This window comes from Rhinolophus sinicus, linkage group LG02, assembly GCF_036562045.2.
Source record: "Rhinolophus sinicus isolate RSC01 linkage group LG02, ASM3656204v1, whole genome shotgun sequence".
Lineage (NCBI taxonomy): Eukaryota > Metazoa > Chordata > Mammalia > Chiroptera > Rhinolophidae > Rhinolophus > Rhinolophus sinicus.
In genome coordinates, this window is record NC_133752.1 from 5390649 (window position 1) to 5416436 (window position 25788).

The 25788-nt window shown below is 55.6% G+C and overlaps 1 protein-coding gene across 1 annotated transcript in view; it reads right to left on the reverse strand.

The window, feature by feature from the left end:
* Positions 1–8866: 8866 nt before the first annotated feature.
* WDR1 (WD repeat domain 1) overlaps positions 8867–25788 on the reverse strand; it is a 36317-nt gene continuing 19395 nt past the window's right edge. Inside the window, exons 6-15 of the mRNA XM_074321372.1 lie at positions 22252–22329; positions 21796–21876; positions 21264–21497; positions 18389–18478; positions 16624–16778; positions 15173–15260; positions 13392–13502; positions 12458–12631; positions 10780–10924; positions 8867–9958 (exon numbers count right to left, since the gene is read on the reverse strand). Coding sequence (XP_074177473.1) covers positions 9852–9958; positions 10780–10924; positions 12458–12631; positions 13392–13502; positions 15173–15260; positions 16624–16778; positions 18389–18478; positions 21264–21497; positions 21796–21876; positions 22252–22329 — 1263 coding nt within the window. The 3' untranslated portion in view covers positions 8867–9851. The remainder of the gene's footprint in view (positions 9959–10779; positions 10925–12457; positions 12632–13391; positions 13503–15172; positions 15261–16623; positions 16779–18388; positions 18479–21263; positions 21498–21795; positions 21877–22251; positions 22330–25788) is intronic.

Below are 25788 nucleotides of genomic sequence, written 5' to 3' on the forward strand. Positions count from 1 at the left end.
TTCCCAGGCCCCTAGCGGAAGTCCCTCCTCCAAGGCAGGACTTACGGAAGGAAATCTGGACTCCATGGTGTCTCCTGGGACTTAGGTTTTCAAGCCAGACACTTTGTGAGCTGGAGCCTTGCAGCGCTGCCCACGAGCCCTCCCTCTGGGATGACTATTGGTGACCTCCTTACACAGCGGCAAATGTCAACCCCAGTGCTTCCAGCCCCGGAATTTGGGGACACACTGGATGGGGCTTTTTATTAGAACTAAAACCCAAACTAATTTGTTCCAAATACAGGCCTTCTCTTTGCTTGGCTGCCAAGGTAGCCAAAAAGGAGAAAGAGGGGAATGCAAGGAAACTCAGCCAACGTAGGCCGACGGGGGAGGGAGGCCTGTAGAATTTATAGATGTCTGCAGAATTGGAATCAAAACCACTAGCAGCATGCCAGTTTCTTTTAGGCCAAGAACAGAGCCCCCCCTTCCCTTCATAAATATCTGCAGGGAAATGACTGTGTTAAACAGGCACTAGGGTTTGGAATAGGCGTGTCCACGTTTCTCAGAGGATCCAGCTGAAGGGCTTGGCAAATAAACCAATGATGATAAACCAGACAGTAAAATGTCAGAAAGGAAATATGGATAAAAACCTTTCCTGGTCGTTTCCAGGAATGTGTTTTGGTTTTGTTTCCTTCTACATTCCTAACTTTTTTCGTTTTTCTAATCCTGACAATATAATAAAGTGCAAACTAAACGTTACTGTAAAATAAAGTGCTTACAGTGATTTGTAGCTTTCAAAGCGCCTTCCAATTCTCTGTGAAGTAGCTTGTACTCTATTCATCCGACAACTGTTTAGAAACCCCACGGAGAGTTTAATTTGGTGTCACATGTTCAGATATGCTTTGTTAATATACAGTTTTAAATGTTTATGTAAATAATTCAGTTCTAAATAATAAAACATTTTATTTTAAAATGGACACACCTTTTTATGAGACAGTTATATAAAAAGAAACTGCAACTCCGTCTTTGGGCGGGAATGTATCACCAAGTCCGGCGGGGGGGGGGGGAGGGGGTTGAGTGAAGGAAGCTCCTGGCCAGCACTGTGATGGCATCTCAGTAATGATGAAAACCGTCCCGCTGCTGGCTCTCAGACTTGTGTTTCATTTGTGGCTCGGAGGACTCTTGAGTTCATGGCTTCCATAATCATTTGTCTTTGAACTATTTCAAATAGGGAAATGGTGCTATGTCAGCATCTTCCGGCTCAAAGTGGTCCCACCTAGAACCTGCCTTGGGACCTCCATCTGAGGGACCCACCATCCCAAAGCCAGCAAGTCACCCGTCCGGGGTAGGGGACAACAACTGCATGCTTTTTTAATTCGAACAGTGTTTTTTCATACATCATTGTATATAATTTTCATAGCAACATGGTGAGCTACGAAGTTCAGGATTTATGCTGTTACGAGTTGAATTGTGTCCCCCTAGAAAAGTCCTAATCCCAGGTCCTGTGAATGTGGCCTTACTTAGAAAGGTCTTTACAGATGCAATTAAGTTCAGATGAGGTCACTAGTGTGGGCTCTAATCCCATACGACAGGTGTCCCTATAAAGAGACAGACACACACAGGGAGAAGCCACGTGACAATAGAGACAGAGAGTGGCGTGATACAAGCCAATGGATGCTGCAGCTCCACAGGTACCGCTAGCCCGAAGGAGCAAGGAGCGTTTCTACCCAAAGTCTCTATTGAGGGGGAGCCCGGCCCTGCCAGCACTTTGATCTGACTCCAGCCTCCAGAATGTGAGAGAGTAAATTTCTGTTGTTTGCGGTGTTTTGCAATGGCAACCCTGAGGCATCCTATCAGATCAGGGCTCTTAGGACCTTATTTAACCTTAGTTATTTCCATGAAGGCCCTATGTCCACATGCAGTGACATTGGACGTTAGGGCTTCAATGTGCAAGTATTTGGGGACACAGACGGAGGGGGGGGGGAATGCAAGCTGGGCTTGGTTCACGGATGCATCCGCTTGGTGTGGTTTCAGCCCCAAACAGTCTGCTGCTGATGTGCGGCCCACTCAGGCGTGGCCTGAAGCAGAGGGGTTGGAGGAAGCCCTCTGGGTGGTGCGTCTGGTCACCCACTTCTGGCCTGAGATGGAGACTCCTCACAAGCTGGCCCTGGCCTCACTCTAGCGTCGCGTTTCCTGTTACACACTCGTTTCTCTGAATATTACGAGTCTTCCCCCAAGTATCCCTCTGCCGAGAAGCTTTCTCTCACTGGAGAACGTTAACCCACCCTTTAAGACTCAATTCAAATGTCCTTTCTTCACATGGCCCACCCCTTACAGAATAGGTGGGTCTCCCTCTGCTCTCCCGGTGTTTCGTACCTGGTATCAACCTTAGCTCTGTCAAGCAACACCACGGTTTATTGCAAACACTGTTCCCTGCCAGGTCACGTGTGCCTTGCACGCCGAGGCATCTGTAGGCTGGCAGCTCCAAAACGTATCAATCGAGCCAGAATCCTCCCCCACATGCGACCATGCACCTGATGTTATCACCTGCTGGCTCACAGACTCTTGCGTTTCTCCCCCACCCCCGTCCCATGACTGCCGCAGTGTCTCAGCCAGTGGCCCCGCCAGCTTCCTCCGTTAGTTAGAAACGTCAACAGCAGCCTGGGCTCCTTCTGCTTCCCTTTCAACCTCATCGATGCACCAGCGGCACTGACTGGGTCTAGATTCAAACTGTGTCTCACCTGCCTCTCTTCTCTCACTGGCTGTCACCTGGGATCTCAGCACCTCTGTGGTAGGACCGATGTCACTGGATGGCTTCCCGCTGCACTCAGAGGATGCTCTGCATTTCCCTTCGTTCCCATCCAGCCCCTGGATTGCATCCTTCTGAGTACTTGTCACTCCTCACAATCAGTCTGTTGACGGGGTGTTTGCTGTCTTCCCCAAGCAGGGACTGTCAGTCTTGTGTACCCCCAGCAGCCCGCATGGTGTTTGGCTCACAGGAAGTGCTCAGGAGAAGCTCGGTGCATTAGTACTGAAGGCGGCACTGCAGACTGGCTGACCCATCATCCCCGGAGCGGGTTCTGGGGCAGCACTCAGATGTGGACAGCACCAGCCGGGGCCGCGGGAGTGAGGCACTTCCCCCATGTTTCTGAGACATCATTTGATGAAGTTAAACACACCATCATGATTGCAATGCCAGAGGGCAGAGGAAGGAGTGGCAATCCGTCCCGTGAGGAGCCCTGCTGAGATGACCTTTTTGCAAGGGTCAGCTCGAAGGTGCCAGCTGGAAATCACTGACAGGCGTTTTTGTCCTGGAAATTGGAGCAGTACTGAGAGCAGAGTCCAGGCCCTCAGCCAGGAGATTGTCCTGATTTCCTCGTGCAAACTGTCCACTCTGAACCCCAGGGAGGATGTCAGGGGGCCTCGCCCATCAGCTCATCTGGCTAACGTCCGACAGCCTTTCATTGAAGATGTGGCCCTGTCCCAGGGACCTTTCCTCCCACAGTGCTTCGGATCACCCCTTTTCCTTCTCTCTTCTTCCCTTTTTCTTTCCCCATTTAAACAGTCACGTGTGAAATGGGAAGATTAGCTACCTCTTGGGGAGAACAGGTCGCAAAGGCCCCAGGGAACCACGGTTCTATGTATAAGGTCAGGTAAAAGTTCTCCCTGTCACGATGTTGGTCCTTGCTACATATCGGCGGAAGGTATAAGAAACAGAGAAACAAACAAGTAAAATAGTAGTGTCTTTACCTTGTCATCTGGTGGTAGTTTCTTCTGAATCTGATTTTTAACATTTCATTAAGAAGCCTATTTTGACCTTATGAAAGTCAAGTTCAAAAAGAATATGCTTTATTATTTAAAAAAATAGCTGCATAGACTGAAATCTGAATGGAAGCTTTTGCCAAGCAAACATCACCAGTTTTCCTTTCTGTCTTTGTAAAGAAGAAGTATCACCGTGGCAGATGAATGGGACCCATTGTCTGTGGTCACAAGGGAAGAGCTGGTTCCCGGCCAGCTGAACTCACACTCATGTGTTCCTGGCCCTAACGTGAGGGAAGGTCGGGGCTTCTGGAGTGACGGCTACATGCTGGCCACCCTGCAAAGTGTGCGCCGGAGCTCATCTTGCAGAGTCCCCAGCTGCTGTGCAAGGGAACTGAAAGCCCACGTCTAAGCAAGGAAAGCTTGAGGGGATGTGCGCGTGCAAGGCCGGAGATGAGCTGAGATTTGAACTCGGACCCGTTTGGTGCCAAAGTTTGGGGGCTCTCCCCGTGTCTTTCTTTCTCCCACGCAAGTACCCAGACCCTCACATTTGCTCTGCCTGTGAAGACCCCCTGGCTGGATTTTCCAGGCCCCTTGTCAGTCAGTTCAGCTCACCTTGTCCCCGTGTGGGGGCCCAGGGTCTCAGCTCACCCTCCTCTTTCCTCTTAAAATGCAGTCCCCCCCCCCCCAGTCCCCGGCCAACATCCACTTCTTGGGGATCCTGGGGCTTCCCAAAAGGCCCAGGCGCAAACCGTGTCCCAGGTTTGTTCTGGGGCATTTAGCACCGATCCCTACAGTGAGCAGATGTGTGATTCAGAGATGGTAAAACTTTAATGACAATAACTTACTGATTACTTTGCAGGTGTTATACCTCAGAACAGCCCCAGGTGGGGAACACTATTTTTATCCACACTTTACGAGGAGAAAACTGAGGCCAAGAGCAGGTCAATGGTCCATCCAAAATGTGCTGAGCAGGGCAGGAGTGGAACAAGCTAGCAGCTCTACCTCACTGCACGGGCTGAGAACTAGAACTGTGGAGCCAGATTTAGCCTGGGTTTATAATTCAGCTGTGTGACCTTGGGCAAGTTACTTAACCTCTCTGGTTGTCTATTTGTTCATCTTGCATCCGACCTGCTCCACAGGGTTGCCATGAGCATTAATTGACACCGACATGTCAAGTCCTTAGAACAATGCCTGGCACATGGGCTTAACATGGGTCAGTTGTTACTTTTCTTATCTTTTTTAAAGAATTTTTGTTACACGAAGCATCACGAAGTCAGAATTCTAAGAGGTCAAACTGACACCTTTACCCCCACTCGCACCAGACCTCTTTTTTTCTGTAATGCCTATCTCTTCTCTTGCTTTCATCTAGAAAATAAGAAGGGAAGAATATAAGATGGAAGGAACATCAATGGTGAGGGGATTTTCTCCAGTCCCCTCTCATTTCTCATTATGAAGCGGGTGGTTTAGTGGATAAATATACTGAGGGAGAGGTCTGGCAGAACTGGTATTTGACTATCAGCCTTGCCATTTATAAGCAGTATGACCTTCACCAACTTATTTACGCTCATGAGCCTCAGTTTATTCATCTGTAAAATGGGGAAACTAGTGCCAGCTGCACTGGACTGATAGGAAATTAAGTCTGACAACCTATATAGAGCATTAGGCAAGGATGGAGACCCAGACAGTTTTCAGCAATCCGCCATCACAGCAGGAAGGTCCTCTGTGTCCTGTCCTGGGCCTGTGTGAGAGCGTGTTCATGTGCCCAGGAGCAGAATTAGTGGGTCTTAGATAACAAGTGTCCATAATTTGAGAAAGTTCGCACCAGAATGTTCCCCCAGCCACATCCCACCTCCGATGGGGTCAGGCCCCACACCCACATCCCCACCAATAGTATAAAAGATCATCCTTGCCAGAGAGAGAACCAGAACTCTGGCTCATGCTAGTTCTCCCCACCGAGACCCCGGAGAGTTTATCACGCTGCTCCCCGTAGTTAAAACACAGCTTCAGACACAAAACACAAGACAGCGACTCACGATCTCTGGTCTCGCTGACTTGGTGCCAGAACTGCCCTTGTGAGGAGCGTAATTCAAGCCACACGTCACACCCGCTAAGTTTCCACCAGTTGGACTCCTGGTCCTAACTCCTGGTCTCTTAAGAACGTCACTGAAGCTCCCTGACCTTTTCAGTACGAGGTCAGATGATTATGTTCATGAACTCACCCTAGAAAAAGTGCTCCCTACCTCATAGCTGAATGTCACTGTGGTCACCTTCCAAGGACTCCCCTTGGGAACCTATGCACCAATGCCAGCGCCTCGTCCGCCCTTCAAAGCAATTTTGGAACTCTTTTTCTGGAATGGCCATCAGAACTGGCGTAGTTATTACCCTTAATATCCTGAATGTCACCAAAATGTCTTCCTTTCAATATTTCCTTTATCTTCAGTAAAGAAAAGTCACTGGGGGCCAGATCGTGAGTAGGGACGGTGCTCCAATACAGTTATTTGTTTACTGGCTAAAAATTCCCTCACAGACAGTGCTGTGTGAGCTGGTGCATTGTCGTGATGCAAGAGCCATGAATTGTTGGTGAAAAGTTCAGGTCGTCTAACTTTTTCACGCAGCGTTTTCAGCAGTTCCACATAGTAAACTTGGTTAACTGTTTGTCCAGTTGGTACAAATTCATGATGAATAATCCCTCTGATATCAAAAAAGATGAGCAACATCGTTGCAACAAGTTCGTAAACTTAATTGTAAGACCTCGTACACACCTCGTTCTCTTGTTTGTATGTAGGAGAGGGGTTGACGGGCTGCAGGGCAGACGTGTGCTTAATTCTACGAGACAGAAACACAGTGGAAATCCGTATTTTTACGAGGAGTTTCCGCTGCGGGGGGCCTCAGAACACACTTTCAGAAACACTACTGAGCTAAAAGCCCCATTAGGTGAGGAAACCCATTCCCTTTAGTTGGTCCTTGCTTGGGCTACAAAGAGAGACTTGCTTACATTGATACCAGAGAGGTGATTTGTGGGAGACGAGATGACACATCCAACCAATACTATCCATTAGCACATCTTTGGGACAAATCCTTGCAATTTACTTCCTCTGCCCCAAAGAAGCTGAGAACAGGGAAGCTTGGATGGGGGCGGGAAAGTGAGAAACCAGGTCAGAGTTGCCACCAACCAAGCCTCAGGCCAGAATAATGTCCAGGTAGAATAATGTCAAGTGATATTTGCCACATGCTGGTATAAAGGGATATGCCTGATATCCCCATGGAGAGTGACTGTCCCTTCCACTCATCTTAAACCAGCTAATTGCAAAGCAGTTTGCCCACGCTCTTAATAGAGGGTGGCTTGCAGGAGACAGAAGGGACCATTCCCCTGCTGGGCCCAGCAAGGTTGACAACAAAGGCCAGTTACTGAGGAAACTGTCGTCTTCAGCAGCCAGCTTCTCTGAGGCCAGGCCAGGAAACGGTGTCATCCGCCAGATGGAGGCTGGGAAGGAGGCCTGCCTGGTGTGCTGGCCACACTGGGCTCCTGTGGCCCCTCTGCCAGGAGCCACTGATCCTTCCCGATGCAAGTGCTTCTGGCAGGCGGGCTCGGCCTTGGCTCAGCTGTGATCACAAGCTGCTCTCTGCTGTTCTCAGCTGAGCACTACAACCAGAGCCTTCAGCAACCACTTCACAGGAGAAGGGCTTCCACGGGGGCAGGCAGGAGTGGGAGGCGGGTATCACACCCAGGATCTCATGAACCCTGGAAGGGGGGCTCTAACCCCCCGACCCCCACCCCCCAGGCTGGTCTCACGTCCCCTTCAGGCCCCACAGCTCTGAGTGTCCTCTGCCCTAACGCTATGCTGGAATCACTCGTTTTAATCCTTAGTACTCGACAAACACCGTGAAAGTGCGTCTCATCTTAGAGCTGAGTGTCCCCAAAGCTGACTGTGGCGTCTGGTTCATAGCAGATCATCAGTATTTCACACATGAACGTGTGTGTAAAATGACTGCGTTGAGTCGAAATGAGTAAAGTGAGGAAGCCAAACGACCATTTATATTTATGTTCTTTTTAAGAGAATTATGCTGTAGGATCATGGAGTTGCAAAGCTCTTCTACCTAACAGAAGTCTAGCTCTTTCAAAATGAAAACGGACTCTCTTGTCTGAATTGGCGATGCCTGAGATACTTTTCGTTGCTACAACTGGGGCAGCGGGTGTTACTGGCATGTAATGCGTGGAGGCCACGAGCACTGACAAACGTCCTGCAGAACCTGCCACAACGAAGAACTGTCCTGTCCACACTGCTCACCAGTGCTGAGGCCGGGAGGGGCCAACTCAGAACTACGGGCTTTAATAGGGTTTTTCCATTACAGAATGTGAGTTTACCCTTTCCCCAGAAGGAAGGAGTCGAGGCAAGCACAATGACACCAAATCCTGCCTCGGGGCTTTTCCACATCACATCCTGAGTCCTGTTTGGCTCTGAGCACGCCCTCCCCAACCTTGAGGGACCAACCACCTGCCCCAATTTTCCTCCTGTGCATCTGGCCTCCTACCGGGGCACAGGGCACTGTCTGTTGTCTGTTATCATTAGCTGGGTGGCTGTCCGGCTGACTATGTGTCCATCCCCCACTGCTCGCTAACTGCCTTCTTTCATCATATCGATGGTCCATCTGACACTGCGTCTGCTGTGGGCCAAGCACGGGCTTAGAGTTTACCTGGAGCCTCGCATGCACACACCCGAGGTGCACCTCATCACCCCCGTTTTACACGTGGAAACTGATGCACTCGGGGAGACACTGCTCACAGCCCCAATATGTATCCCATCCTTTCTTTCTGTAAGTCAGCTTAGGACAGACAAGCTCTGCTGTGTTGATAATGAAACCTTAGTGGACTGATGGAATAAGGGTCCAACGCTTTCATTTACAAAGAAATTTAGGCCCAGAGAAGGCAGGTGAGGTGATCCAGGTCGCAGGGATTTGGTGGTGGGGATGGGAATGCATCCAAGAGCCTCTCTCTCACCAACAGGTGACCCAACACTCTCGGTTCCCCAGCCGTCTCCCTGACACTGCAGGTGAGACACCCAGAGCCACGAGGGGCCGTGTGCCCCCACCCCACGTGCCCCCACCACACAGAGTCAGCGATCCACAATGAAGAGAAAAGATATTTAATTATCTCTCGGTCTACTCTCGTAAAGCGCTCAAAGTGTTTTCACAAGTGCAGGGAGGGAGGGATTGCTCTCAGCCAACATTTACCAGTGATTCCGACACACGCAAAGAAACTCCAAATCACCGTGCTTTATACTTACTTTTAATTTCTGCACTGAAAAAGAAACGGCAGGTGAAAAGGATGACAGGTTACAGTGACTTCATCTTTACCTTTAAATTAATCTTTGCTTTTGGGGGCAGGAGGGGGAAAAGAAAGACGGGAAAACATCAAAGCCTGACAGTGAAATGGTGCCAAGACACACCTCAGTCGAGGGCTCTGGAATCCTGGAGACGGCGCCCTCGAACCACGCGCTTGTAAACAATGACAGGCAACAGTTAGGACACGTTTTAAAAAAAGAAACAAAAAAAAACAAAGCCTCACGAGTCCATTCTTAAAATGAAGCACAAAAACTGACAGTGAAATACAAGGTCACGTGTGTGCCTGTCTGCCGAAGGGCTTTCTGGAGGTGACCACGCGGCGTGGCACACACTCCGGGACCAGGTGACACCTGTGCACACAGAACTCCGCTGAACGCACGGCGCGCCCTCCTCCCAGCGCAGCCTCGGTCTGCAGGTGGGGGTGGGACAGTCTCCTGATGGACGGCAGGAGGCACGGGAGCGGGTCTGTGTGCTTTCGAGGCTCTGCCTCTGGAATGTTCCGCGCGCAGGCTGCACTGGGCGGGGGTGTGAGTTATGCTCCACAGTTTAAGTGCTCACCTTGTTTTTATGTGCAAACTGTCACTGTCTAAAGCTTTCAGAAGGACGTGTACAGATACGAATACCCTGCAGAGATGCGGGCTTGGGAGTTGGGGCGCCTCCCTCCTGAGTGGGGCGGGGGCGCGGGGGCATTACAGAGCTATTTAGAGAAATGACGTTCTGCGGCGGTTAGACGCTAGTCCCTGATTCGGTCCATCCGAAGGGGGGGGTCCTCAGTAGGTGATTGTCCACTCTTTGACAGAGGCGTCGTGGGAGGTCGTGACCAGCGTGTGCTCGTCCAGCCAAGCCAGGCTGCTGACATGGTGGAGCCGGTGAGCATCTAAGAAAAAAGAACACTTTGAAGGCCAAGGCCGCGTCTCTGTGCCTCCATACACCTCACACAAGGAAGACATGACCACCCGTGTCAAAATCCAACAGGGCCCCCGAGGACCCGCACTCTCTCAGGACCACAGTCTGGAGTGACAGAGGTCGGAGCAGGCGCCCTCAACGCCACACAACACTGGGGCACTGCCCTCGCCGGCGGTCACACCTGGGGCCACGAGCCACAAGGGATGGTAGAGCCTGTGACGTGAGCTACTGTCACACGTGGACGTAGTATGTTAGATTATGTTTCTTTTTTAAACGTGGCTGCTAGAAAAACATACAGTGCATTGAGGCTCCATTATGCTTCTCCTGGGCACTGAGGTGAAAACCTGTTAGTCCCAGGGGATGCGACGGGAAGCTTAGGTCATGACTGGGAGCAGCGCTCAGAGACTAGCGCTCCTCAGCCCTCCCACCATGTGGGGACCCCGCGAGAAGCCGGCCTCCTGATAGGGCCCTCCCCGTAACCCGACCTCGGGTTCCAGCCTCCAGAACTGGAAGCAAGTCAAATCTGCTGCTTTTGAGCCACCAGCCTTGGGATTCCGTTAAAGCAGCCTCGACAGACTGAGACAGAAAGAGATGGCAAGAGTGGCCCTGCAACTGCACGTGTCCGGCATACGGAGACCACCTGCTGTCCCCGGGCTCTGACGGAGAAGAGTGACAGGCACGGCTCTACCTGCCCTTCTGGGTGGCCTCCCCAGAAGCCCAGGAGGACACTGGAGCCCTGGGACCAGCGGCTGGGAATGGCACTGGGGGAGCTCAGGCGGGTGCGGGAGTCACCTTGGATCTTGACCCTGGTCTCGGGGTCACTCAGGGTCCAGACGTAGACCATCATGTCCATGCCACCAGAGGCAAAATGCTCGTTGTCTGGTGACCAGGCGAGGCAGACGATCTTCGCATGGTGTCCATAGAAAACGTTGTTCTCCTAGTTGCAAGTTGAAAATAGAGGTGGTAGGTCAGGGGCCAGGCGAGGGCATCATCTCACCTAACCCTCATGGTGACAGTGACGACGCGTCCTAAGTGACGGCCTCCTCGTAAGAACACGAGGTGCCTGCTACTCAGAAGTGAAGCCCAGCATCGAGGCAGCCACTGTCCCGCCCCGAGGCCCCTGCAAGCCGTCAATCACAGCGCGTCTCCCACTCACCCTGGAGCTCCCAGCCCAGGGAGGAGACAGAAATGCCCATGAGGAATGTGGAGATGGAGGTGGCCACTCCGCCCTCTGCCCCGGGGCCAAGGGTGGCCTGGGCGGCCACAGGCTTTGAGCGGGCTACTTCTACAGTGAGTCTCAGCCTTGAAGCCCTGTGTCACTAGGGGTTTCTAACACTTTGGGAATGCGTTTTCTTCAAAGCGTCCCACCTAGTTCTTAGTCCTAAAAACAGTCAACTTAACCATGATTTTCTTTCTCAAGTTTGCCCACTCCAGCCTTTGTGGCTGATTCCACTCTTACGGATTACTCAGTATCTTAAAGGAGGCCTGTTACATGCGATTGAAATCACTTGAAGTGGGATCAATGTGGTGCCAGCAGAACGGCACCTGGGGGGGCACTTTGTGTTGATGGAGGTTGGGGTTACAGGTGAATGCATGCGAATTTGTACTTTCATTCACCTCTGCCTTCCGTCATATGTACATTTTACAGCAATAGATGAACTCTAGTTAATAATAAGCCGAAGTATTTAGGGGAAAATGTGCAGATGGCCCATAATGTACATTAAATGCACCAAAAACTAGTTTACTGAATGGGTGATAATGTGACATAGTAAAATGTTAATGGGAGTGTAGCTGGCAAATTATTTCAACTCCCTGTAGATCTGAAACCTGCCGCAGGTGTTGGGGGTGGGGGTGGGCCCAAGGACAGGACTCCAGGACCTGTGCTGCCTGCTGCGGTCACACCAGCGGTCACACCAAGCAAGGGCCTGAACCCCGCAAAGCAGTCTCGTTTGTGAACCGCCGGGAGCTGTCTAGGGCTCAGCTCTGGTGACGGAACGTGAACTCTCGCCCTCCGTCCCATCTGCATGGAGCAGAACGAGCCCCTCACCAGCCCCTCCCATTGCCCGAGTGCAAGGCAGTGTCGGGATGGTCTGCACTTGACCTCAAATGGCAACGAGAGAAGAAAAACCCCACATCAGCCCCTCCACACACAGGAAAGAGCGCTGGAGGCCAGTAATGCATGTAAGCAGGCCTCCAGCTGAACCAGCCAGCCCATCTCCACAGCCGGCCCCGATGCCACCTGCCCAGGTCCGACTTTCTGGCCACTGTGATCTATCTCCCCAACAAGACCACAGGCTCCTGGGTGGCAGTGCCTTGTCCCACGTCACTCACACTCTAAAAGCAATGATGCCGCCTGGTCTTGTGCACCCACCTGGTCAGCGATGACAGGAGAGAAAAGCCCCGGCCCCCACTTGCCACCTGCCCTGCCCTGCCCAGTCTGGGGACGGAGACCGACAGACTGCCCACTCACCGAGTAGCCGTCGGCCACGCTGAAGACCGTGACCACCTTGCTGGCGTCGCACACCGCGAGGAAAGCACCGTCATGGGAATACGCCAAGTCCGTCACCGGGCCCTTGGCCTCCAGGAGCTTGTCCTCGTCCTTCAGCGTGGTGCCCAGGATGGAGTACAAGCGGACATTCCCGTCCTGCAGGGACCGGGCAGTGAGCCACCCTCTCTCTCTCGGGGGGCAGTGCGGGGTCCCGGGCGTCCCCCACTCTGACTTGTGTGTCTGGGTGCTCAGGAGTCTGCATATGTTACAAATACTCCAGAAAGTTCCAGTGCAGGTACTGACAGGCCCAATCTCTGGGAAACACCTCCCTGGCACCTGCCCCCTGAACTGTCCCCCGTCCCCAGGACCCAGCAGGCTCCTTCAGACACCTGGCTCCCTCTGGTGAAACCTCCGTCTGGTGAACTCCCCATCTGTGAGCTGGCCCAGGAGCCCCTTCTCAGGGAAGGCACACCTGCTCTTTCTGCAGGCTCATGCAACTCAGCCATAGGCTGTCCCCAAGCCCCAGTTCCTAGAGTCAGGGAGGCCCATGGCCAACGTCTGCCCAGCTCTCCTCAGCCGGGCATCTATGTGGGTGGTTCCTCCTGTGCTCCGGCGGCCTGACTGGGTGGATGCACGTCAGGCACCTCGCTGGAAGGGCAGGGAGCAGCTTGGGCCTGACCCTGAGAACTGTCACACTTGCTGGGGTGGATCGGTGAGGGTGGTGACGGGGAGCAATGGGATGGACCGAGAAGGGAAGGGAGTCACCCGGGGCAGGTGGTGCCCCTGCACCTGCCTGTGGCCACCACAGGAGACAAACCCAGGACCAGCCTGCCCGGCAGCCCTGCCCTCACACAGCACGTGTCACCCCCAAACTGCCTCGACATCCCCGGGCAAGGGCGTTGGGGGCGGGCCTTACCGAGCCCCCCACAGCCACCATGTCGCCACCGGGGTGCACTGCCACCACTTCGGGCTCATAGCCGGGGTTGTCGATGCTGCAGCACTTCTTCTGACCCTTCAGCAAGACAATCTGGGGACACACACACAGGCAGCGTTAGACGGGAGACCTGGGCACGTCACTTAGCCCAGCTCTGGGCTCCATCCTGACCTTGTCGGGGGCGGGTGGGCCGGTGCCCCCGCCTCAGCCCCAGGACCCCGGGTTGTGTTCCTCCCTGTCAGTCAGTGGGGACAGTGACAGTCCCGTCACAGGATGGCAGTCCACACTGCTCTTACTCTCATCACGTCATCACTGTGTGTGCTCACTGCTCTCACCACTACTAGTACTGACTCCTTGGGAAGCCACTTGATGCCTGAACTTCAGCTCCTCCAGCTGCACATCGGGCACCATAACTGCACTGTGTTGAACAGAGTTCTCGTGGGGTTCAAGAGGACACAAGTGACAAGGCTCTGAACCAGCCCTGATGTCCACGGAGCGCGAGCCACACCCTTTGCTGAGAATGTTGATGAGCTACATCCCTAGGAGACGGCAGATCACCTCCTCATTGTGCAGAGGAGGTAACGGGGTACAGACAGCGCCTGCCACATGCCCAGAGCCCCGCAGCTCGGAGCAGAGCCAGAGCTCACACCTGGGCCCCAAGCCTGCTCCCATTCTCACCTGCAAAGGCCAGGTGTTCTGACACAGGCCGGGAAGAGCCCCCTCCTCGGAGAAGCACCGCCAGCTGGTCCTCCTAGAGGACGCTTCCGGTCTCTCCCCCAGCTTCACTCAGGCCTCCAAGACACTTATTCCTCTGGACCCCCACTGACCACCCAGGCTGTCTGCAGTAGTTGCCTGGCAGACAGTTCGTGTTATCTAGGACACAGGGAATCCATTCTCCCTGAAGCAATTAAGTTCACAGAATGGAGGAGGGGCTATGGGTCCTGAACGGCAGCTTTCTGCAGAATTTGTCACTCGTGCCAACAGGGGCTCGGTCACACCTGCCTTCTCTGATTCACGCATTGGGATGCCCAGGTCTGCTGACAGACGGCGTCTGCTACAGAGCCGTCTGTATAAAGTGGGTCAGGCTTGGGTCTCAGTCAAGGGCGCTTCGTTCCAGAAATTCCTGAAGAGAAGGCATGTAGAGACCTCACTGTCTTGAATGAGAACAAGGCTATGGAGTTGGAACAGCCAAGGCCACTGTGGCCGGGTGCCCCTGCCATCGTGTGGCCTTGGGGAAGTCACCAGATCACTCTACGCTTTAGCCTCCGTGTTAATGAAAGCAATTTCCTAAGGTGAAAGGAGCCTGACCGTCCTTTCTTATAATCCTCCCTTGTGAGCTGCTAGGGATGAGAAAACAGAAGCTCAGAGAGGGTGAGAAGTCACACAGCTCCAACGCTGCAGGGCTAGGACACGAACACTAGTGAAGACAGAGCCACCCCTGCTGTGCCTCCCGCCGGACTCAGGGCCGATGGATACACAGGGTGGCCTGACGCGCGAGTGCAGGCTCTGACCTGGCTGCCCGGGTTCAAATCCCAGCTCTGCCCTTTGCCAACAACTTGCCCCTCTGTGCCTGTTTCCTCGCCTGTGAGAAGGGGATGACGCCGCACGTAACTGACAGGACTGCTAGGAAGTGAGTGAGCACGTGTGACGTCCTCAGCATAGCACAAACAGTGCTTGATAAAAATGTCTGTCAGCACCGGAGTGGAACAAGGCGGCACAGCGCACAGCTACCCGCAGCCCGCGAACTGCGGCAGGGCCCGTACCTGGCCGATGCACACCACCACCGCGTATCCTCCAGGGCCCACAGCCACACACTTGGGTTGCACGTCCAGTTTCACGACTCCCTGTCCACTGTCAGCGAAAAGGGAAAACACGTTACTTCTCTCTCTCAGGGGTTCAGTGTAGGTATTACACACAGAGTGCAAACCCCCAACCACTCAGGTGGTTTAGAAGGAAATTCTACTGCCACCTACATAGAAGGAGCAGTTTGCTGAACATGGGAGGGGGTGAAAGACGACTCAGAGACTCTGGGAGAAGATTGGAAATCGCGATGGGTGCTGGGGCGTCAGAAGGGGGTGGCAAGAAGAAGCAAAGGGAGTCGATGCTGTTGCTACTTATTTCTGGTAAGTACCCGCCACCCTAGATGGCATCCCGTCACCACTGCTGTCCCCACTTCTGTTAGCCGAAGACCCTGGCATTGCCTGGGTGCCGGCAGCACTGAGCTCTGCTCCCCCCCCACGCCCAGTCATAACTAATCTGTTACTGTTAATAGGTGAAAATCATGTTATGTTTACTTTTGGCTAATACTACGAAACACACCCTAGAAATATTTGCACACAAAAACTTGTTGAAAATAGCAAACTGAGGAAAATTCCACTTAAGTGGGCCCAGGGTGGAGTCCCAAAGGCTCAGTGGACAGACAGGCACCTGCGACAAGGTGACCAGGCCATGGCTCTGCCCTTCGGCTCAGGCTCAGGGAGGCAGCAGGCCCCCAGCGGGAAGACAATGCCGGAGCCACCACGGGGCAGCAGAAAGAGGGCCGGGGCCTGCACACTGAGTTCTGGGGCGGCTGCTGCACTTACCCTGAGGCTGAGCTACCTCACACGCCCAGGCAGGCCGGCCGGTGAGGCCCACACAGCACGTGTTCCCTGCGGTTAGGGGTCATGCCTGGTGTGAGGGTCACCACCAGGCTGCCATCTCCGCAGGACAGTGGGTCTACGTAAGTACAGAGAGTGAGGCCGGGGAGGGCCCCCTGGGGGTGTGGGCACTGGAGGCCGAGCCTGTCCTTTCATAGGCAGGTACGTGGACCTGCCCTCTCCTTCCCCTCACCTGAAAGCTGCAGATTAATTGTTAAAGCAACCACCCCGGCTCCAGTGACTGTCAGTCAGTGGCAGCAGAGCAAAACAAATTTGATACCGCCTTTCGCTCCCATCTCCTGGGTGCCTATCTGTCCTTGTGGAGCAGCTGCCATGTGCCAGCTGCCTCTCAGGGCCACTGGTTCCTCGGTCACCTTCCCTTACTGATGAGGCCAGCCGAGGTGGGGGTGCCGCCCAGCTTCCCAGTCTAAACCTGATGTCTCTGCACTAGTTCAGCTCCTGGCTGAGGGCTCGGTGAGGACAGTGAGGGCTCAGGGATGGAAGTGACCAGAGCAGAGAAAACCTGTCGCAAGTGGTAGCGGCTGAGGCGCCCCTGGCCCCGTCCCCCACGCACGCACCTGTAGTCCCGCAGCGTGAGGTCCGTGTACCGCACCGTGTCGTCCATGCTGCAGCTCACCAGCTGCCCGGCCTCGTCCACGGTCATCCTGGACACCTGGTTCGTGTGGCCCTTCCCAGCGAAGGAGTCGTTCTCCCCCGTCTCGGAATCCCAATAATGTGGGGCCCAGTTAAGGAAGAGCCGGACCCTCCAGGATGTGGTGTGTGTCCCCCGGGGAGCCAGGGCCAGTCCCTTGTCCCAGGCAGCACGAGGGACAGGCCAGCGAGCACCGGGCCTGAGGAGAACTCCCTGTGCCCACCCGGGTTAGCGGGTCGTGTATACCCCAACCTGCCCAGTCACACCGCCCAGCTGAGCAGATCGCAGCACGGAGGGTGTGCACACATCACAACCCAACGTGGAGAGCCAGTTGTGGTTGTGATGCACCCGGGCCTCCCAGAGGCTTCAGGAGGAAGTCGCTGTGTAACTGAGCCAACGCGCCATCTGCTTTCTGGAACCTGCTGTTGAGTCCATGACCCTCAGCAGGACGCTGGCTCTGCCCCACTGCCAAGCCCGGGGCTGCCCAGGTGCCACAAGGCAACGCCCAGCTGACCCACCTCTGCAGGGCCGTTTTGTGAACTGTGAGCTCCAGGTGCTTGGGTGTGAGGTGTGTTTTAAGGTATGAGATTTTCCATTTACATCAACAAATAAGAATCTCATTTCCAGTGAAGGTTACTGTGCCCTTGAGGAAACCACTGTGCATTCCACTGACGACTTCTATGATGGCAACCCCAGGCGGCCACGGAAGGAAATGACATGTCGGAGGCCAGTGTCCAGGTGCACTGACACGGGGCGGGGACGAGCAGGGAGGAGAGCGGCGTGGGGCCAGCTGGTGTGAGACGGTGCAGCAGAGCAGGCCTGACCACGACTCCAAGACAGAAGTAGATTCCAGCGCCTTCTCTCTGACTATATCCTCCATCTCCTTACACTTCACAGGGCAGAGGGTGACGTACTGCCCTCCCCTCCCAGGACTGTGGGGAGACCTCCCACACTGGACCTCGTGAAAACTGAGAAGCCCTGTAGAGACGAGGCAGGTTGGGAGGGGCGTGAGAAACAGGGAGTTCTTGGATACATCCTTCCAGAAGGTTCAGCAGCACGGAGACCAGGAAACGATTCACACAAAGGCAGCTCGATGATGCTCCCGCTGGGAGCCAGGCCTGGTGCCCGGGCATCCTAGATGCCTGCCCCAATGTTTAAGATGCCCTGGGAGGTGGGGTTACTAGCCCCGGGACACACACGGGGGTGTGGGGTGGGGCGCGGGGTTAAGGGCTGCCACACACGCCTCCAGGGACTGTCTCAGAGGGGCTGCAAAGGACCCAACCAGGAGAAAGGAGATTTGGGGTCCGGTCCCTGTGACCCTGGGGAAGGCACTTGAGCCATCTGAGCTGGTTCCCCATTTTTCAAACAAGAGGGGGTTCTACTAAAAGGTTCCAAGTCTTTCTGAATCTAAGACTCAATAATTGTACTGCTTGTGAAGGGACAAGGCCAGCAGTGTCACTACAGGGAGAAGCAGCAGCTCTGGGGCAGAGAAGGCCAGCAGCCACTCAAGGCTGCATAGCAAGAAGTGACCCATCAGGTCAAGAGCGTGGCCAGAGCATGGACCCAGGCACATGTCAGTGGCCGCGGCTGCTCGGACTGGCTACTGCCAGCTGGCTGGCCTCCTCTTGTGGGAACAGGAAACTCCCACCTCTCCTGCCCGTGGCTCCAGAGCCAGCTCTGAGTCAAAGGATATTAATGTGTCCATCGTGGCTCCCAGAGTAGATGTAGGACTTGCCGCCGTTTCTATGCACTGTCAGGCACTGGATTGATTTGCTGTGACCCTGTGGAGGAGACAGACAGGGCAGGGTGAGCTGAGGACAAGCCAGCCCGCCTCTGTGACTTGCCAACTGCTCTGCTAACTATGCCGGGCGTGAGGAAGAGGCACAGCTGATGTGTGCGGAGACCCTGCAGCCTGGTGGGTCTGAATCTCCTTCACCAGCCCTCGTCAGCTTTTCCCACTGACCATCTGGGCAATCCCTCCTCATACAGCAACTCCCGTCAAGGCACCTGACGCCCACCAGGCCAAGGACATGGGTCTAATTGGAACCCCAGCAGCTGAGCACCCCATCTGTGCAGCCTGACCCAGGCACCCCCCCCCCACCCCAATCACTGCTCACACTCAACATGAACGAGGACCAGCCCCCTCCTGGGGCTGAGCCTCAAAGGAGAGGAAGCAGCAGAAACAGCATCAGTCTCACAAACGTGCCAGGGGACCTCCAGGCCACCTGGGGACCCACACAGACCCACATGCTTCTCACCCAGAATCACTCCTCACCACTCCAGCTTCAGCCCCAGGCTGAGGCTTCTCCTCTCCCAACCTTGCTCCCTACCCGAGCTGTCCGAGGGCTCTGGCCCCCACAGACACCCAAAGCCTCCCCAACTGACAGTGGTATGGTGGGTGGGGAGGGGCTGGTGGGCACAGAGCTTCTCTTGTTACTGCTCCTGGGCTGGTCTAACCAGCGCCCCCCCCCCCCCAAGGCAGGTGGCACGCCCTGTTCTTTATCAGCAGTGCTCCACGGCCCGCGGGCATGATTCCCACACAGGGCTTCCTTCCAGGAACTGCAGTGTTCCGTGGAGTTCCATTTGTTGCCATGATGTGGTCTGTATCTTCAGAGAAAGGGTCACCCAGTTCTCAGGACTGAAGAGGCAGTGAATGTGCATAGTGGGTCATGGCCACCGCACGTCTCCTTCCGGGACAGTGATGTGCCAGCCCTGTTCCTTAGAGCGCTGGCCTCTCTGGGTCTCACTCTGCGCAGCCCGGGACTTAGATCCTGCGCTCAACGCGACGCCACGGCTGCGGCCTCCCCTGGGACCTTGTGAGACATGCGAGATGCCCCTTCTGAGTGCGGGGGATGCAGCCCAGATACCGTGTCTAACAAGCCGGCCACCAGGAGATTCTGGTGCACCTTCCAGCTCAATGAGCAGGACCACCTGGGACCGTCCTGAGAGTGACGACAGCTCAAAGCCATCTGACCGAAGCGCTCGCGGCCAGCCAGGCATCGCCCGAGTGGAAGCTCCCAGGTGACTCCCGAGCACGGGCTGAGAGCCGCTTTCTGACTCCCCCTCCTGGCTCACACGCAGCTCATACTTGGCACAAACAGCCTGGGGAGCCACGTGTGTGGCGCGGGAGTTTCTTTCCTGACAACTACAAAAGCCCACGAGCTTCCCCCAGCAGACTTGGGGAAGGAACAGGAACCCTGCCCTCAGTGCCTGTGCCATCCGTGGCAGTGACAGCAGCAGGAGCAGTCAGGCCCAGGGTGCCAACAGACACAAGACAACACGTGGGACAGCCACCTGGGGCCCACTGTGGGGGTGAACAGCTCATGAGAAGCTGCTCTTCTGGGCAGAGGAAATGGACTGACAGCAATGCCTGCATCTCTCAAGCAATTGCTGTCACACCTGGAGGCCCAGCGATGTGATTGCCCCCTCCCCCCAGCTGTGTCAGGCTGTCACACTTTCATTTTATCCTCCATTTCATCCTCATCACACTGGGCTGAGAACCTGTTGAGGTCCTAATGCCCTCAGGGCCTAGTTAAGCACCCCTCGTGAGCAGATGGCACAGGGTGGCAGGAAGGCCCCATGGGGCTGTTGCACTGGGTCAGCCCTTCCTGTCACCAACGCCCCCACCTGGAGGGGATGCAGTGAGCATCCACCTAGCTGGACCTCGGGAGCCAGTCACACAGCTGAGAGCAGCTGGGCAAGAAACACTATGGCCTGCCACCTGCAGTGGCTAAAAATGACCCTGGGGGCTTAGCTGCCAGGAGGGGGGACACATGGAGCCCGGTTTTGACCCCCCCCCCCCGGAAATTGTGGTTCTGGGTCCTAGAGAGGGTCATCCAAGAACAGGCCCACCCTGCGCTCCCACATTAGATGATGACACCCCCGACCCCCCGGCAGAGGCAGGGTCTGCAGTGGGCGGCCCCAGGACGCAGGAGCTCCTGGTGTGGCCACGTTTCCTGTGATGACAAAATCACCAGGGCTGACAGAGGGACAGGCATGACGCCCAGCCAGAGGGAACACTGGGTCAGACCCCGGTGACCAGATGGCCCGAGGAAGCACTCCGGTGGCGGGTCTTCCCATGCCCCCAGCGCTCCCTGCCCAGACTCCTGGCCCAGCACTGGAGGCCCCCATACCTCAGGCGCCATCACTTCTCTAAGTTCCTTTCCCTCCACGCCCTATCCTTCATGCCTTCCCTGCTCTAACCACACAGACCCCGAATGTCTCCTCACACTCACTCCCATGTTCAAATCCCACACGAGGTCCAGGTCCAGCTCCAAGGCCGCCGGTCTTCCTCCTCGGGCTTTCGCTGCCCCCCCACCCCCCATCTGCCGTGACGCTCTATTGACCGTCTTGGAGCTCAGTGTGTCATAGCCTGTGAGCTGGTAACTGAGGGAGGCCAATCCCCTCAGGATGGAACCACCGCTGATCTCAAGTCTCTGCTAAACTCACCCCCAAAAAGCAACGAGCGTCCTGCCGCTGTGCCACACCCTGCAGGCCCAGCCGTCAGCCCTCCCTTCTCCCAGCCGCCCCTGAAGGTAGGGCCGTCCATCCCTGGTGCGGCCTTACCTTGATCACCCGCAGGGGTTTGCTGGGGTTGTTTTTGTCCAGGTAATTGATGTACCCAGACAGGGAGACGCTGAGAAGGTGGTCCTTCTGCCACAGGCAGCCCAGCTGCTGGTCCAGGACGTTGGAGCCCATGGTAAACGTGCTGACGACCGAGTTCACGTTGACGTCCCAAATTTTAGAGGTTTTGTCTCCGGAAGCAGAAAGCAAATGGGTGCTATCAGGACTCCAACTAATCTACTCAAAAGAAACAGTGTGACCCATGTCAGAGAACTTCAGTGGGAAGGGGCCTCAGAAAGCAGCCTGTCCACAGCCCCATGTCTGAGCCGGGGGAAACCAGGAGGCGTTGGAGCACGCCAGGGCAAGAGTGGGACCAATGTCCAGGCCACGTCACCTTTTCTACGTGACCCTGCGGCTCTGTACCACCTCCCCTGCTTTAAAGCTTCTAATTGCAAAATGTGTTCAGATGACTGCAAACGCAGATATGGCCCGACCACAGCCAGAGACAAGTTATGAAGCACAAAGCCATACTCACAGCATAAATGCCTCCGTCGTGGGCCTTGCTTCCTCCCAGTGCACACACTTTCTCGCCCGTCTTCCCATCATAGACGTATATCTTTCAGAAGATAAAAATGCACGTGGATTACCTGCGCATGTGTGAATGCTCTCAGCAGCTAGCACGCTAAATGAGCCCTTTCTTATCGGTCACTGCTGTCAGAGTTCCCACTGTGACTCAAAAAAGGGGATGAATCTAAAAAGGTGCTGCCAGACTGAGTTCCAAGCTCCATTTAAGAGGAGACAGAGAGCCGTGTGTCCTGTGCTTTGGTGACAGCCCCATGACCGGGCCTCGTTCCAGGAGGTGGGAAGGAGGGAGTTTCCTAAGTTCCACACACTGAGACTGGCACAGCTAGTCTGTCTGTTCTGAGCAGTCACAGGGGACAATCGGAGGAGCCCCCACCTCAGGGACCCCCAGCCCAGCCCCAGCCCTCACCTGGCCGTCAGCGCTGGCCGTGGCAAATCTGTTTCCATCGGGAGAGAATCGCACACAGTTGACGAAGCGGCTGTGGTCCTGTGGGAAAGTGGACAGTCACCCACCTGACGACAGGAGGTTCAGGCAAGTGCTCTGAGATATACAACCTGTCGCGAACAGCTACTACTACGACTGTGAACTGCCGTCCACAGGAAGACCTCAGAGCTTAACCAAGTCCCCAGTAGCTCCTGCCTCAGCGGGGAGGCCCGGTGTGGCCGGCCTGCCTCAGCCCAGGCCCATCTCTCTGCCTGGAAGGCCCTGTGGCCTCCAGCTAAGCCTCCCTCTGCTGTGACGTGTTCCCCGAGCTGTGCAGGCAGAACCTCCCTCTTCCCTCTGGGCCGCTAAGTGGGCCTCAAGCCCCGAACCCTGAAGCTTCCTGCCTGCCAGGACCCTGAGGCCCCCTCCCTGAGTTCCCAGACCAGGCCCAGGCCCAGCACACAGCAGGTGGGCAAACTACTGAGGTTTTAAAGACATTAAGCAATGGAAATGAATTTCATGAGGAATAAGAATCTGAGTAGGTGAGAAATGACCTCCAAAGGTGATTCCCTCACCTGAATAAATAAACGAACTCACTGTTCCCTCAATCAAGAAGGGTTCGTGCCAGAGAACAGTCCTCTAGAAACCCCACATGCACAGCTGCCAGCACGCCTGGCTCCCGCCCCAGCTGCAAGCACACATGGGAGTGTGGAGGGTTAGCTGCCCCCACGGGTATGGGCACTAACCTTCAGGACAAACAGACGCAGTGCACACCCCGCCTCCACAGTCCCCTCCAGTGGGAAGCACTGACTTAATGTTAAACGGGAGATGCTCGTGTGGTAGGACCTGCACGTGTCTGTTTAATGTTATGGGTTGAACTGGGACCCGAAAAGACTGAAGTCCTGAAACCTACAAATGTGACCTTATTTGCAAACAGGGTCTTTGCAGATGTCATCAAGCTAAGATGAGGTCACTAGGGTGGGCCCTACTCCAATGAATGGCGACCTTATAAGAAGAGAGATGTGGACATGGACAGACAGGAAGCTCAGAGAGCACGGCCTCCCGGCCTCCTCCGCTGCATGGATTCCTGCTGTGCAAACTGCCCAGCTGGCAGTGCTGCCCCGGCAGCCCTAGGGAACCAGCACACGGAACAGACACTGTCTGTGATGCACAAGGGAACGGTGCCTGTGACACTGACGAGGAAGCCCAGGCCGGGAGAGAAGTCGGGTGTGAGGTCCTCTGCAGGGCGCCCCAGAGCAGGGACCAGAGGAACCATGTCCCTGCAAAGTCCAACGGGAAGGGAGGGTCAGCAAAACACATGCCGTGAGCAGGAACGGGGTTCCTTGGTGTAGGCAGTGCTCGCCCCACAGAAGCACATGGTTTAGGTGGTGGCTCAAGGCCGCCGACCTGTGGAGACCCCAGACCAGGTGCTCCCAGCACCCTCACACTGAATCCTCTCTGGCCAGAAGAGATGCGACCCCAGAGCTCAGGTACAAAGCAAGCCTGCGCTTCCCACTTGTCACCAATTAAACCACTTCCCTCAACTGACACGGTCAGAGGCAGCTGCAGCTCCATCTTGCTCTAGGCCCCCTCCTAAGGGATCACATCCACCCACGGGGGGTCAGGCCAATACCTGGCCCTACAGCAGGAGCTGGGGCACAGAGACCCCCCCCAGCCCACTGAAGAAGACGAAAGCTTCAGAACCCCAAGGACAGGACCACCGTGACTGACCACTGCTGACTTGGCTTGTTTTCCATGCGGGCATCACCGGCACCCATGACAGGGGCCAGCCCTTTGCCACCCCCCGCCTCCCAGCATGGAGGCTTGACGAGGCGCCCCTGCGGCCCCTTGTGTCCCCGCTCAGCAGTGGGTTGCGCCTTCTGGCTTCCTGTGTCTGCACCCCGTTGGTAAGGCCGACATCCTTCTGTTGTACAGTGGACATGCCATTTCCAGCAGTTCTAGGCACGCACAGTTGGAGAACACAGCTTCCCAGCAGGTGCGATCCACCCACCTGAACCAAGCTGAAAACGAGCCAGCTTTCCATCTGGGCTCTCGGGCCCCTAACTGCTCAGCTTCTACCACGGCCACATGCCCCCCGTCCTACCACCGAGGGGCTGTGGCAGGAGACAACCAGGCCCGGAGAGGCTGGGCCGTGAGAAGCTGGCCTCTAGTTTCTCGTCCAGAGCTCTCGACTGCGCCAGCTCTGGGCTCCAGGCAGGAGGCTGGCAGGCCGGGGACTTCTGGCGGGGAGTCACCCAGAGGTCAGATCCTTAACTCCTCAGGTCTCCTGCTACCACTCTGCTGTCCACTCGGGCTGTGAAGGAGCCAGCCACCCTCCACACTTCTCTCTCAAGCCTCAGAACCACCCTGTGGGGAGCATGGGCAGGCACAGTGTCCCCCCCACCCCCACGTGGCCAGTTCTCTCGGCCAGAAGAGATGCGGCCCCAGAGCTACGGCTCCCCCGGGGACCCTGTGGCTGACCAAGTGCCAGGCAGCCCAGGGAGGAAGGGCTCCCTGAGAAATGGGGTGCCGAAAGGGCTCAGCACAGTGAGGCAGATCGCGGGGCTGACAGGGCTGCTACCCCTCTGCACGGCATCAGGAACCCGCTGTGAGCTACAGAAACACTGAACGCAGCATAAACGGCAATTTCACTGGTTCCCTGAGAGAAGGGGAGCGTCCTCCTAAACAAGCCCGGCTCCCAGAAGGCAGGACGCCCCCCTGAAAGGCCAGCCTCACACACCCAGGCCCACGCCCGCCCATCCTGCCATGGCCGCCACCTCTCCTATCAGCGCCTGCCCTGTCTCTCTGGGACCGTTTCCTCAAGCACAGCCCTCAGCAACCCCCGATGTTACACGGACAGGGCATGTGGCATGTGCTGAGGTGTCTGGTCTGTCTCCCCACCAGGGTGCCACCGCCAGCCCTGGAACAATGCAGGCTCCTGGGAGGGGCCCTGCTGGCCAGGGGTTAGTGGAGGCTGGACAGACAGAGAGACGCCCCCAAGTACAGGGCACTGAGTGACTTTGGAAACTCCTGCCTGTCAGCTTTTCCTGCAATCTGAGCCAAGTCTTCAAATGAGCAGGAGACTGATGTCTGCTCCTGAAATAGCCCAGTTAAAGGGAGGGAGTATGAACAGCCCATTAACCAAAAGACGGAGGGCTAAAAATAGCCCATTCCACAGGGAGGTGATGCCAGAGGACAGAGAAGGAATGGGTCTGGGGAAGCATCACGGGGGTTCAGACTCCGGGGCTTCCTCGGACCCCCAGCCCTGCTGCTGCCTACTGGGCTGGGCTCCCAGCCCCCCAACCATCCCAGCGGGGCCACACCGTCCTGCACATCCTCCCTCTGCTCTCAGGCTGTCCCGACGGGGAAGGTCCTGGGTGGCTGGTCTACTCCTGCCTGCCCTCCCGTCACAGCCAACACTCACTGAAGCTCCCGAGAAGCCCCACTGTCACGACGCGCTCACCACTACCTCCCCCTCTACCATCACCTCCCTCCCACCACTGAGAAAGCCGAGGCGTGCAG